The sequence below is a fragment of the Erythrolamprus reginae genome, chromosome 5 (genome assembly GCF_031021105.1).
Source record: "Erythrolamprus reginae isolate rEryReg1 chromosome 5, rEryReg1.hap1, whole genome shotgun sequence".
In the NCBI taxonomy this organism is placed as follows: domain Eukaryota; kingdom Metazoa; phylum Chordata; class Lepidosauria; order Squamata; family Dipsadidae; genus Erythrolamprus; species Erythrolamprus reginae.
Window position 1 is genome coordinate 74,753,139 of NC_091954.1, and position 13,754 is coordinate 74,766,892.

Below are 13,754 nucleotides of genomic sequence, written 5' to 3' on the forward strand. Positions count from 1 at the left end.
ACTTCTGTTGCCAGTGAAGCCCCTGTTTTTGCGCTGCTGGGATTCCCCTGAGGCTCCCTTCCATGGGAAACCCCTCCTCCGGACTTCTGTTGCCAGTGAAGCCCCTGTTTTTGCGCTGCTGGGATTCCCCTGCAGCATCACAAAAACACGGAAGTCCGGAGGTGGGGTTTCCCATGGAAGGGAGCCTCAGGGGAATCCCAGTAGTGCACAAATGGGCGCTTCGCTGGCAACGGAAGTCCGGAGGCGGGGCATCCCAGCGGTGGGTTTGTAAGGTGAAAATAGTTTGTAAGAAGAGGCAAAAAAATCTTAAACCCTGGGTTTGTAACTTGAAAAGTTTGTATGACAAGGCGTTTGTAAGACGAGGTATCACTGTACTTTAAAATATATTTCTAAACACCAATCACTGAATAAGCACATCTGATCAGTATTAGAAAGGGGCACAAGCCTATGGCTTAAATTCAGTGCTTTTCAATTGTTTTCTGTTACTTCCCCCTAGAAAGAAGTAAAAATTTTGTATACACACACACCAACTCTCTGGGACAATTGTTTGCAATATTTGGCACATTTTCACTGAAAATACTCAAGCAGCTTATCAGTGTGATTGGGGTGTAATGTGTTTAAGTGACGCCTTAATTTATTTGGTTTCCTGCTGTCCGCTGCCAACATTTTTAAACACAGTAAAGATACTGGTCTTTTCTTGTCTCCCACCGTAATCAGAGTGAAGCCAAGCGCTACATATGCTTCATCATATTTTCTCGTCTTAGCTTTCAGGAGACTTACGTTTGTCTCATAATTTTTTTTTGTGGGTATAAATTTTTTATTGTTTTTGACACCTTATAGAGATTCCAATTTACATACCTAAAATTAAAATATAATACAATACAATATCAATTGCCAATTTCTTAGTCAAATTAATCAATTTTTTCTAATTATTTATCCAATTATTTCTGGTATATATCATTCATCCTTTGCTTCCCTAATCTATGTGTCGCTGTCATATCAGTGCAATAATCTTCCCTGTTCTAATTGTTTTCACTGCTAAATGCAATATCATAATCTTCCCCAATCTATATATTTCCCTAATCTATATATTATCCCTAATTCTAAATGTCTTCCACTATCAAACTCAGTGATAATCTTCCCTAATCTATTGATTTTAACTCTTTGTTATTTCATCTGTCTTTCCTATATAGTACCTAACATAATTAGTGCTAGTTATTATCCCATATTAATCCTACTCCTGTTATTGTAACTCTCCTCCCTTATCTTTTCCCCTTCCTCCCACTTTATTTATCACCAAAAATCAAATAAGCAATTTATAATTCAATCAATCAGAATAATAAAATTAAAAAGAGTGAAAGAAAAAGATAAAAAGAAAAGCAAAGAAGAAAAATAGAAAAAAATGTTGTCCAAAGATAATCATAATCATCATAATCATTACCAAATATCTCATCTATATTATGTGCAAAGCTATTTTCAATTTTTTAATTTATAAGCCATTAAATTTTCTCCTTTTATATAATACTTCCATTTTACATGCGAGTGAGCAGAAATGAAGAAAGATAAATGCCTGCTCACTGCTGCCCATTGCCATTTGCCCCCCCCCCGCCCGCTTGCCACCATTTGCCCCAGGCAGCGGCTTCCCCCCACCGCCCACTTGCTGCTGTTTGGCCCATGCGGTGACTTCCCCCCCACTGCCCGCTCTGCCGCTGTGCCATCCCCTCACAGTGGTGGGTTTCTAGATTTGCCGCTGTGGCTCATGAGTGCTTGTGGGGCCAGCATGATTTTGCTTCTGCACCTGCAGAGGTAGCAAAATCGCACATGGAGCCACAGATGTGCAATTTTGCTATCTCCACAGGTGCAGAAGAAAAATCTTGCTGGCCCCACAAGCACTCATGAGCCAAATTTTTCCACCTAGAAGCCCACCCCTGCCCATGCCACAGGGCTTTCACACTGGCTTCTCCACCACCACTACCCGCTTCCGCCTGCCGTGCCGTTCCGTGCTGCGAGTGGTCCACCCGGCCCTTGCCTGCAGGGGTGCGGCAGGCATGGTGCTCTCCTGAACCACAGGCATCTCTCTCCTGCGCAAGAGAACAGGCGCATAGCCAGAGATGGGCAGCAACCGGAATGGGCAGGCTGTTTTTGGCAGCTGCCGTTCTAGGTGCCTCAGCGAGATTTTTGGCAGCAAAAATTGCTGGTTTCTTTGCTTCCGCACATATGTGGAAGAAAAAACCCAGTGATTTTTTTACCGGAATTGCTCCAGTTATCCGTGCATGCATGTGCATGCCCAGCTTCCGCTCTGCTTTCCACAGCGGAACGATGGTTCTAGGCATTTTGCCTGGACCCCATGCCTGAGTACAACTGTTGTACTTATGTAGTTATTTGAGCTAGCAAAAGGTTGTTCCATAGTAGAAGCAGGGCTGTTCAACACAAGTAAATGGGGGGACTGGACAGATGGACCAGAACTATTAATAGGACCTGACTTATTATCAAGTACATACTTCAGTGGTTTGACTAGGAAATTGGTATGAATTAGTTCATTCCTGAAATCAGTAGTGAACTAATTTTCCTTCTGTTGATCAATGAATTATATGCTTCTATCTTGGAAAAAAGTATCTACTGCCACAAATTTAGGGGGGCTACAATTCCCATTGCCATACCACCAAATAGTTATTATATCAGAGCATCAGAGAAGGAGGAGAAGAATTTTCACCTCTCTTTTCTGCCTCTTCATCTGCTGCCACATAGACAATTGTATGCAAAATTGTAGGCATCTGTGGTCAAATTGTGTGTTTCACTAAATGTCTTGTGGGTGGGGGGGGGGGGTGAAGCTGAAAGGAAAATGGATATTTTAGAAAGACAGCAATCTGAAACATGTCCCCAATCATTTATGAAGTTCTGACAGGGAAAAAAACCCCATAAAGATTTCTCAATGAACTTCATTGTTCCTGGATAGGAATATTACTAAAAATTTGAGGGAAGAAACAAGGATGTCATAGGATACTTTTAGTTCAGAAGGCTTCTATATGTAATAGTACAATGCAAGAATAAAACAACTCTTAGTTAACTATTTGGAAATTCTTATTTTTGCCAAAGAAAATATTACAAAGCAATGACTGAAAAGCTGTTCACACATTTATATCCACTACAATATCTGTTTCCTTATTTTGAGCAATAAATAGTAGATCTGAATTCAAGTTTGCAGAAATATTTTAGCATTGGAAATTACCTGAACTTCTTTTCACGGAGGAAATCATTGCAACATGTAATTTGACCAGAGTTGCCTAAACAACTGCATACAATTTTATCTCCTTTTACTAGAGAAAAGTGGGTGATAGAATATGTTGATGGTTAGTAGGCAGAATTGATGATAGAGATGACAGCAAAAGTGAATAGTACAAGACATGGATGGGATTTTTTCCCTCTGGTCAACAGAAATTTTGCATCTAATCAAAGTTTGTTACCAAGCCTAGCTCTGTTGAATTTTTCCCCTTCTGTAAGGAGCTAGGTTGCTGAAAATGGGGAGAATGTATAAGAATTGCCTGTGGACACTGCATGGGCAAGAGTCATATCAATCTTGTCAGAAGATTACTTGTAAGAGGACTGTAGAAATTTGTTTAAAAGCCCTCCCCATTGTTTCACTCAAGTGCTGTCTATCCATTCGGCAGCCAGCAAAAAAAAAAAAAAAAAGATCCCAGCATGAAATTTTCTGTTCCTATTATTGATCTCAATCCTGTATCTATTGTCTCTGTTCCCACTTACTGCAGTCATGTAACTTCCTTCTGAACTAACTGGTGGTAAAGTCTAACATATGTTACACACATGTTAGACTTTTGGGATACAGTATCAGAATAAGGTTTGACACTAAAAGTAACCTAAGGCTATGTCATTCATGAGCTGGAAATAAATTGAAGACTGTTTCAGAGAGACAAGTCAGAAAAAAAAGATTATGGTCAGGTGAGGTTTGCACCATAGTTAAAAGCAACTATGGGCAAGATGGAGATTACTCAGAGGAAAGATGGGCAAGTACTCATTATTTTGTTAACACAGGAGCACTGCTCTAAAATATTAGCAGAAACATTTGTTTTTTGGCTGACCTGTTTACTATTCCAACAGGGAACATAATTCTATATTTTTCACACTCTATTTGTGCCATCAAGGTTAATAAGTGAATATCATATCACCTGAACGGGTTGACTGCTAAGGAGATATAAGTACCAGTTAATAGTGGTTGGTTTCATTTTTAATGACCTTGCTTTCAGATCAAATATTCATGTCACAATTAAGCTTAATATAAAAGAAAGGGAAAACAAATAAAATAAAACATTGACTCAGGGTAGAATTATTTTGTTTTTCGTGTCCTTTTAAAAAGTGAATGGCAGAAGAGATTTGACCACTGTAATAAGAGCTCCATTTAAAAAGAGACATTTGCTTGAAGGCTCTTCTCTTACTTGTCCCCCAAGAGCAGAATTATGAATCTACCATGGGAAGCAATGATGTAATTGCAAGCACTCCATCACCTTCCAGCTGCTTGAAAGGCTATCTGGGGCATAAATTTACTATAAAAATACAGATGATAAAAATCTCTTTTTTCTCCAGATGTAAAAGAGGTCCTATTATGTTCAGTGGACAATTTAAGCTCACACTGGTTTATTTAGATGGACTGCAAATGCAGTTTAGAGAGAGAAAAAAAACAGGATTTCTAATTAAGCCAACTATTTATGGTTCACTGCTGAAATTCTTGGTGTAAAGTAATATCAGTCCAATTCTACCAATTAAACATGGTGTTTGGGAGGACCTGTAACATTTATAATAACTTATGCCATTTGGATTCTTTCCCTCCCCCCCCCCCCCCCCCCCCCCAGTTGTTATGTTAGTTGCTGGAATTTATTCTGCAAGAAACTAGTCATACTAGTTGTGGGCTTCAGTGTCAATTTAGACAATGCCAGGGATAAATGTTCCCAACATTTACATAGCAAGGTGCTTCCCTTTTTGTGAACTGGACAGCTCTAGTAGCTATGCAAAAGACTATAGAGGCAAAGATGTGTTCATGAGATGGTCTCGTGGGACATGCCTTCTACAGACTCCTCCCCAGATGCTAATTTGGAGGAGGAGGACAACTTAGTCCCTGGCACCTCTAGGGGAGATGTGGCTAGGGGTGGGCTACTGCCCAGACAGGGGGAATGCAGTGGGGTAGTAAAAATGAAGCTCCACCCAAAAGCACCCAATTTGCATTGAAAGATATTGAAAGAAAATGCAGAGCATCCTGAATAATCCACGCCCAGAGTATGGTAGTAAAATTTTTGGTAGCCCTTCCCTGGAGTTGGGAGTGACTGGAAGTTCTGAGCAAGCTCCAGCTCAATGGAACAGTCAAAGTTGGAGTGATTAGATGAGCTGAATGCAGGCAGATACAGACGCAGCTATAATAAATTAGCTCTGAAGCTTCAGGCAGAGATTGGCCTGCCAGTGGCCTGTGCAGATAAGGAGGAGAAGCTACACCCTCCTCCTGATATATGAGCATGCAGGGCCAAAAGGAGACAAGAGCAATGCCGGTAAATTCAACAATTTGTGAGGTGGCAGTATCACTCCTTATGTTGGACTGCAACGGTGCTGGGCATTTCAGCCAGCCAAAAAAGGGAAACAATCCTGGAACAACATTTCAACAATCCCATCTGTCCATCCATCACCCAGGGGGGGGATTATTGACCCCCTCAGAGAGGGTCCGCAACTTGAGCGTCCTCCTCGATCCACAGCTCACATTAGAGAAACATCTTTCAGCTGTGGCGAGAGGGGGGTTTGCCCAGGGTCGCCTGGTGCACCAGTTGCGGCCCTATTTGGACCGGGAGTCACTGCTCACAGTCACTCATGCCCTCATCATCTCGAGGCTTGACTACTGTAACGCTCTCTACATGGGGCTACTTTTGAAGAGTGTTCAGAAACTCCAGATCGTGCAGAATGCAGCTGCGAGAGCAATCATGGGTTTCGCTAAGTATGTCCATGTTACACCAACACTCCACAGTCTGCATTGGTTGCGAACAGTTTCCGGTCACAATTCAAAGTGTTGGTTATGACCTATAAAGCCCTTCATGGCACTGGACCAGAATATCTCCGGGACCGCCTTCTGCTGCACGAATCCCAGTGACCAGTTAGATCCCACAGAGTTGGCCTTCTCCGTGTCCTGTCGACTAAACAATGTTGTTTGGTTGACCCATGGGAAGAGCCTTCTCTGTGGCAGCCCTGACCCTCTGGAATCATCTCCCCCCAGAGATCAGAATTTCCCGCACCCTCCTCGCCTTTCGCAAGCTCCTTAAAACCCACCTCTGTCATCAGGCATGGGGGGATTGAGATATTCCTTTCCCCAATGGCCTATACAATTTATGCATGGTATGTTTGTGTGTATGTTTTATTTTTAATAAGGGTTTTTTAATTATTTTAAATATTAGACTTGTCATATGCTGTTTTATTATTGTTGTTAGCCCCTCTACAAAGAGGGGCGGCATACAAATCTAATACTGTAAATAAATTAAATAAATAAATAAATAAACATGTTTGATTGCTTTTTTTAGTGTTCCCGTGTCACCTGGAAAAGGCTGCAAACTATGGCCCATTGGATTACCATCATCATATTTGGGGTCTATGGAACAGACCCCAAACTATGGCCCATTGGATTACCATCATCATATTTGGGGTCTATGGAACAATCTGTAATGGGAATTTTTGATCTTTTTCTTTTGTATGAAACTTTTTGAATCAATTCTGTTTTTAAAAAATACAGTGCTACTACCCCAAATACAGTGCTACTACCTCCAAAAATTGCTTTGCTGTTTTCTCAGTGTATGTGTGTGTCAAAAGATTATTGTTAAAAGTATGATTTAAGCATTTGCAAGACCAAGGCATCATTTAAAATTTTAATGTATTTCTAAATGGGACAAAAACATAACCCCCATATCCTAATAATATTATTTGTAACTGCTGGGAAGCAAAAGAATAACGAAAGAAAAGAAAGAAAATAACAAAACAGAAATAATACAGCACTTCGTGAGTGGTAGTAGTTCATCGGTATTCCTGAATTAACAGTTTAAAAAATAAGACTGTTTGACAGGCTGTTTAAATACAAGATAATTCAAGGATAGAATATGCAAAATTAGATCATCCATTAGCGTCATTTCAAATGTATTTTCTGAAATCTACAAAAATGGAACTGAATAAGTGATCTTGATGACTGAATAAACCTTCTAAGAACCAGTAGCTGTTGTTCATCCATATATGGCCATGTTTGTAGACACCAGCAGCTGATTTTAGGAAAATGCAAGGAGAAACTGCCCAAGTCCCTCACAAACATGTTCCAATAGTAATAGTTGTGATTTAGAAGTTTATGTTGTGACTTTCTTAGATAAGAGAACTGTCTAAGCCCTATTTTAAATCAAGACTCAGGGAATCCTGGTTTGCATTGTTTTAGCAGTTTAATTTGAACTCTATTTCGCATACTTGTCTTGAGAAGACCATTTTTTTATTTTATTATTTTATTTTATTTTATTATTTTATTTATTTTATTTTATTTTATTATTTTATTTTATTTTATTTATTTTATTTTTTAATTTAATTTAATTTAATTTAATTTAATTCATTCATTCATTCATTCATTCATTCATTCATTCATTCATTCATTCATTCATTCGATTTTTATGCCGCCCTTCTCCTTAGACTCAGGGCGGCTTACAACATGTTAGCAATAGCACTTTTTAACAGAGTCAGCCTATTGCCCCCACAATCTGGGTCCTCATTTGACCCACCTCGGAAGGATGGAAGGCTGAGTCAACCTTGAGCAGGTGATGAGATTTGAACCACTGACCTACAGATCTACAGTCAGCTTCAGTGGCCTGCAGTACAGAGGAAGACTGATATGGACACTTTTGTATACACAAATGGTAATAACATCATGGTTATAACCAATACCGTCTTACCACTGAGATTCATTATACTTTGCAATATGTAAATCTAAATTTAATGAGCTGTCGGCAATCTGAGATGTGACAGAGAACACTGTGTGACATCTCAGAAACCGCATAGGTTTCAGGAAGAACAGATTTCCAGTGTCTTCACAAATTTCATTTTTTAGTTGAATGGCTCTGTGGTGGCTGCTGTGCTGAGCCTATCACAAGTCCTAATGATAAGTATTATTTTGTTATTCCCTTGGATTTGCCATCTGCTATGATCACCTGTTTGTTCATGGCTTAATTCCATAGCTTTAGAGAAGACCGAATCTCTTTCTTTTTGGATTTTAATCTACTTGAGACCAGGACAGTCTTTTGCAATATGTGTTCAAATGAATTTTGGTCTTCTTTATTAACATATCTCTATTAGCATTAATAGAGATATTAATGCTAATAGAGATATGACTCAAACTCAACCCTGATAAGACGGAGTGGCTGTGGGTTTTGCCTCCCAGGGACAATTCCATCTGTCCGTCCATCACCCGGGGGGGGGGAATTATTGACCCCCTCAGAGAGGGTCCGCAACTTGGGCGTCCTCCTCGATCCACAGCTCACATTAGAGAAACATCTTTCAGCTGTGGTGAGGGGGGCGTTTGCCCAGGTTCGCCTGGTGCACCAGTTGCGGCCCTATCTGGACCGGGACTCACTGCACACAGTCACTCATACCCTCATCACCTCGAGGGTCGACTACTGTAACGCTCTCTATGGGGCTACCTATGGGGCTACCTTTGAAGAATGTTCGGAAACTTCAGATCGTGCAGAATGCAGCTGCGAGAGCAATCATGGGCTTTTCCAAATATGCCCATGTTACTCCAACATTCCGCAGTCTGCACTAGTTGCCGATCAGTTTCCGGTCACAATTCAAAGTGTTGGTTATTACCTATAAAGCCCTTCATGGCACCGGACCAGGATACCTGCGAGACCACCTTCTGCCGCACGAATCCCAGCGACCGATTAGGTCCCACAGAGTTGGCCTTCTCCAGGTCCCGTCGACTAAACAATGTCGTCTGGCGGGACCCAGGGGAAGAGCCTTCTCTGTGGCGGCTCTGACCCTCTGGAATCAGCTCCCTCCAGAGATTAGAACTGCCCCTACCCTCCTTGCCTTTCGTAAACTCCTCAAAACCCACCTCTGTCATTAAGCATGGGGGAACTGAGACATCTCCCCCTACCTATGTATGTTTAGTGCATGATATGACTGTATGTATGTTTTTTATATTGGGGTTCCTTGTTTTTAGATTTTTTAAATGTACAATTGCTATTTTATATTTTAAATTATTAGATTTGTCTATACATATTGTTTTTTATCACTGTTGTGAGCCGCCCCGAGTCTGCGGAGAGGGGCGGCATACAAATCTAATAAATAATAATAATAAATAAATAATAATAATAGATTAAAATTAGAATATCATTTGGACCATTTAATAAAAATAATTAGAACAAGAGGGTCAATGTACCATGTAAATTATTATAAGACTGAAAGCTAATTAATGTAAACACCAGTTAATCTCCACAGGCTCCACAGGCTTTTTTCGATGCAAACTACTTACCAAAGAGCTGGTATAAGTTGGATCTGATGTGTCATCTTGCAGGTAGCGAGACAGGCCAAAATCAGATACTTTACAGACTAGGTTGCTATTGACTAGGATATTCCTGGCTGCAAGATCCCGGTGGACATAATTCATTTCTGCAAGGTACTTCATGCCAGCTGCAATCCCTCGTAGCATTCCTACCAACTGAATGACTGTAAACTGGCCATCATTTTGCTGTAACAGTGAAAAATAAGCACTGAAATAAACATATTTCATGTGTGCAGAAGCTAGAAAATAGGTTGGGAATAGAAGTCTCCCTAAAATTGATAAAGAATTAAAGAAATGGTTGGAAATGGAGGGAGGCGGATTCGGGGGAATTTATAGAATAGGCATAAGTTAGTAGAAATGAGCTAATTCAGAAGATGAGAGAAAAGAGGACTAGGGAAAATTGCTAGTGAAAGAAAGAAAATGTTGAAAACAACAACAACAGGAAGCTTTAAAAGCTGAAGAACAAAAAACCCAGCTAAGAGGATGTGCAAAAGAACCCAGAAGATTCCATTGTCCAAAACCAAGAAAAATCATATTAGATTAGATGAATAGGATAGGATGGGATAGGATAGGAATTATTTATTGATGAAGTGTGATTGGACACACAAGGAATTTGTCTTTGTTGCGTATACTTTCAGTGCACATAAAAGAAAAGATACATTTGTCAAGAATCATGAGGTACTTAATGATAGGGTACAAATAAGCAATCAGGAAACAATCAATATTAATATAACTCATAAGGATACAAGCAACAGGTTACACTCATATAGCCATAAGTGGGAGGAGATGGGTGATAGAAATGATGAGAAGACTAATAGTAATAGTAAGCCTTAGTGAATAGTTTGACAGTGATGAAGGAATTATTTGTTTAGCAGAGTGATGGCGTTCAGGGAACAACTATTCTTGTTTATAGTTGTCTTGCTGTGCAGTTCATCATTTTGAAGGTAGGAGTTGAAACTATTTATGTCCAGGATGCGAGGGGTCAGTAAATATTTTCACAGCCCTCTTTTTGACTCATGCAGTATACAGGTCCTCAATGGAAGGCAGCTTGGCAATAATTGTTTTTTTTTTCTGCATTTCTGATTATCCTCTGAAGTCTGTGTCTGTTTTGTTGGGTTGCAGAACCAAACCAGACAGTTATAAAGGTGCAGATTACAATCTCAATAATTCCTCTATAGAACTGTATTAGCAGTTCCTTGGGCAGTTTGAGCTTCCTGAGTTCATAGCTGAAGGGCCACGGACTGGAAGGAAGATTATATTTCAATTCTCATAATTGAAGTGGCTAGGAAGAAGTAAAATGTGGACTCTTTCAAGACATACTTATGTGATTTCATTACAAAAAGAATGAGAGAATTCTAAATGTTAGTTTAGAATTATAAACTTAAAAAGATGTCTCAATCTGCATCCCCATCCCTACAATAGCAACGGATCTCATTAGATATTTCCAGTCCATTATCACTTTAAAACACTATTGTACTTACTCGCAGAAAAGAATCCAGGGCTCCATTTTCCATAAATTCTGTGATAATCATCACTGGTCGACTTTTAGTGACAACTCCCTCCAGCCGAATAATATTTGGATGGTCAAACTGACCCATGATGCTGGCTTCACTTAGGAAATCCCGTCGTTGTTTTTCAGAATAACCAGCCTTTAATGTCTTAATAGCCACATAAATTTCTCTCTTGCCAGGTAGTTTCAGGCGCCCTTTATAAACTTCACCAAATTCTCCTGTAATAGGATTGATATAAGTTATAAACCAATTCTGGTCAATTTGGCATTTCAAAAGGAGAGGTTAATAAGAACCATGTAAGAGATTTGATTCTGAATGATAGATAGACGATTCTGAATGGGATGCATGCATGGAGTGCTATTTTCGCCCAAAATATTAGAAATATTTATTTATTTATTATTTGGATTTGTATGCCGCCCCTCTCCGAAAACTCGGGGCGGCTGAAAAGGCAATGTTTTATTTCTCTGAAAAGGCAATGTTTTATTAAAATGTTTTTAAACTTTTCACATAAGGTAAGGAGACTTTCAGTAAGTTCACTCCCAAAAGAAGAAATGCTCTCTTTACTGTGAAATGGCACATAGTTTTTCTTCTCCATAGCTATGAAATAAGCAGATATCTCTTATTGGTTAGCCCTTTTATAACCATGAGTACTACTGTTCTAAACTGCTAAGTATTGACATATAGATATGTACAGTATATATATAATATACCGGTATATATAAATAATTTATATTATATTTAACTATATTTACAGCAGCACGAAGCTTACAACTTCAGCCTGATGATGGTGAATGTGAGTTCACCGAAACGTCACATAGACATGCAAAATATTACACAGGGCAAAACCCGAACTATATATAATAATTGGCAACCAGTTCCTTCAATAAATATACCAGGGTGATCCGACATAAAAAACATATAGCCCTTCCCTGGTACAGAGCCGAAGGGATCAGGTCTGGTGGCTCGGTTGTTACAAGGCAGAAGCTGCCAGATCAAATCCCAGTAAGGGTGTGGCTAGCTGATGAGGCCAGAACATGGCCGAAATGGTGCCATCCTAGTCTACCTTAATTTTAAAATTTCAGCAAAAAACATGTGATTGATATATATATCAATACATACAGACATACATACATACATACACACACATTTTGAAAAAAATATAAATTAAAATAGCAAATATTTTAACAAAACTAAAAGAAAAACACATTCACTGCTGTACAGTTATTTGTGATTCATGGAATACAATCAAGGGAATGAAATATTGTATACACAAGCAATTATTTTAGGAAAGGTGAGCAGGGAGTGGAATGTTAAAAAAAAAGTAGTAGAAGTGAGAATTATCCACAGTGATCACTTGTATGAAGAAAAGATGCACCTGTCCACAGTCCATTGAGAATCTTCAAGTACTTAAAGAAAAATGAATGAGTCCCCTGAACCATGACAAGACATGGCCAAGCATGACTGACTGAATCTCAATTCCTGAGATAACATCAAACATCAAGTGGAGTAGGAAGACGGTTGTGTGAAATAATTGGCAACCAGTCAAATAATTTCAATTAGAGGTGAAACATTTATTTTTCTATTCATTGTGGTATCTATGTTAGCTCTGTTAACATCAGAATCATTTGGTAGTCATATGATGACCTACCAAAGAACTAACTAATGACAAGTCTCTAAAAGTAGCATTTTAGAAGACAGTATTGAAAGAAAGTTAAAGCTGAGCCTTACTAGCTGCCTAACATATATCTGGAAGAAGGATAGCATTAAGAGTACCTGTCTATTTGTAATCCTGAATGTGGGAGAAGTGTTGTTTAGCCACCTCATAAGAAAAAGATGGCCACAATACATTTGGACACCTACTAGGAAGAATTACCTTATCTTTAAATTAGTCTGGAAAGGGCAAAAAACTACTCTAGTAACCTTGTGGTGCAACCAGAACAATCTGGAACTGAATACACTCAAAACAGTAGAAATGGTGGTAGACTTTAGGAGAAATCCACCCATACTTCCACCTCTAACAATACTAGACAACACAGTATCAACAGTAGAGACCTTCAAATTTCTAGGTTCAATCATATCACAAGATCTAAAATGAACACCTAACATCAAAGACATCATCAAAAAAATACAACAAAGAATGTTTTTTTCTGTGCCAACTGAATAAGCTCAAACTGCCCAAGAAGCTGCTGATACAGTTCTACAGAGGAATTATTGAGTCTGTCATCTGCACCTCTATAACTATCTGGTTCACTTTTGTTGTATTTTTTTGATGATGTCTAACAAGACAGACATAGACTTCAGAGGATAATTAGAGCTGCAGAAAAAACAATTGCTACCATCCTGCCTTCCATTGAGGACCTGTATACTGCAGGAGTCAAAAAGAGGGTGTTGAAAATATTTACTGACCCCTCGCATCCTGGACATAAACTGTTTCAATTCCTACCCTCAAAACGTCGCTACAGAGCACTGCACACCAAGACATTCAACTAAACAAATAATTCCCTCAACACTGTGGGACCTTTTACTAAATATGCACTTCTATTCTACTAGTTTTTCTCATCATTCATATCATCCTTTTCCTCCCACTTAGGACTGTATGACTGTAACTTGTTGCTTGTATCCTAAGATTTGTATTAATATTGATTGTTTCTTCATTGCTTATTTGACCCCTA

The 13,754-nt window shown here is 39.2% G+C and overlaps 1 protein-coding gene across 9 annotated transcripts in view; it reads right to left on the reverse strand.

Moving 5' to 3' along the window:
• The window catches only part of EPHB1 (EPH receptor B1), a 476,084-nt gene that overhangs the window by 42,296 nt on the left and 420,034 nt on the right, over positions 1-13,754 (reverse strand). For 8 of the 9 annotated variants that reach the window (XM_070753153.1, XM_070753155.1, XM_070753156.1 and 5 more), the window contains 2 exons: positions 11,053-11,300; positions 9,542-9,757 (listed from right to left, as the gene is read on the reverse strand). In XM_070753153.1, coding sequence (XP_070609254.1) covers positions 9,542-9,757; positions 11,053-11,300 — 464 coding nt within the window. The remainder of the gene's footprint in view (positions 1-9,541; positions 9,758-11,052; positions 11,301-13,754) is intronic. The other variant, XM_070753151.1, reaches the window with a different exon arrangement.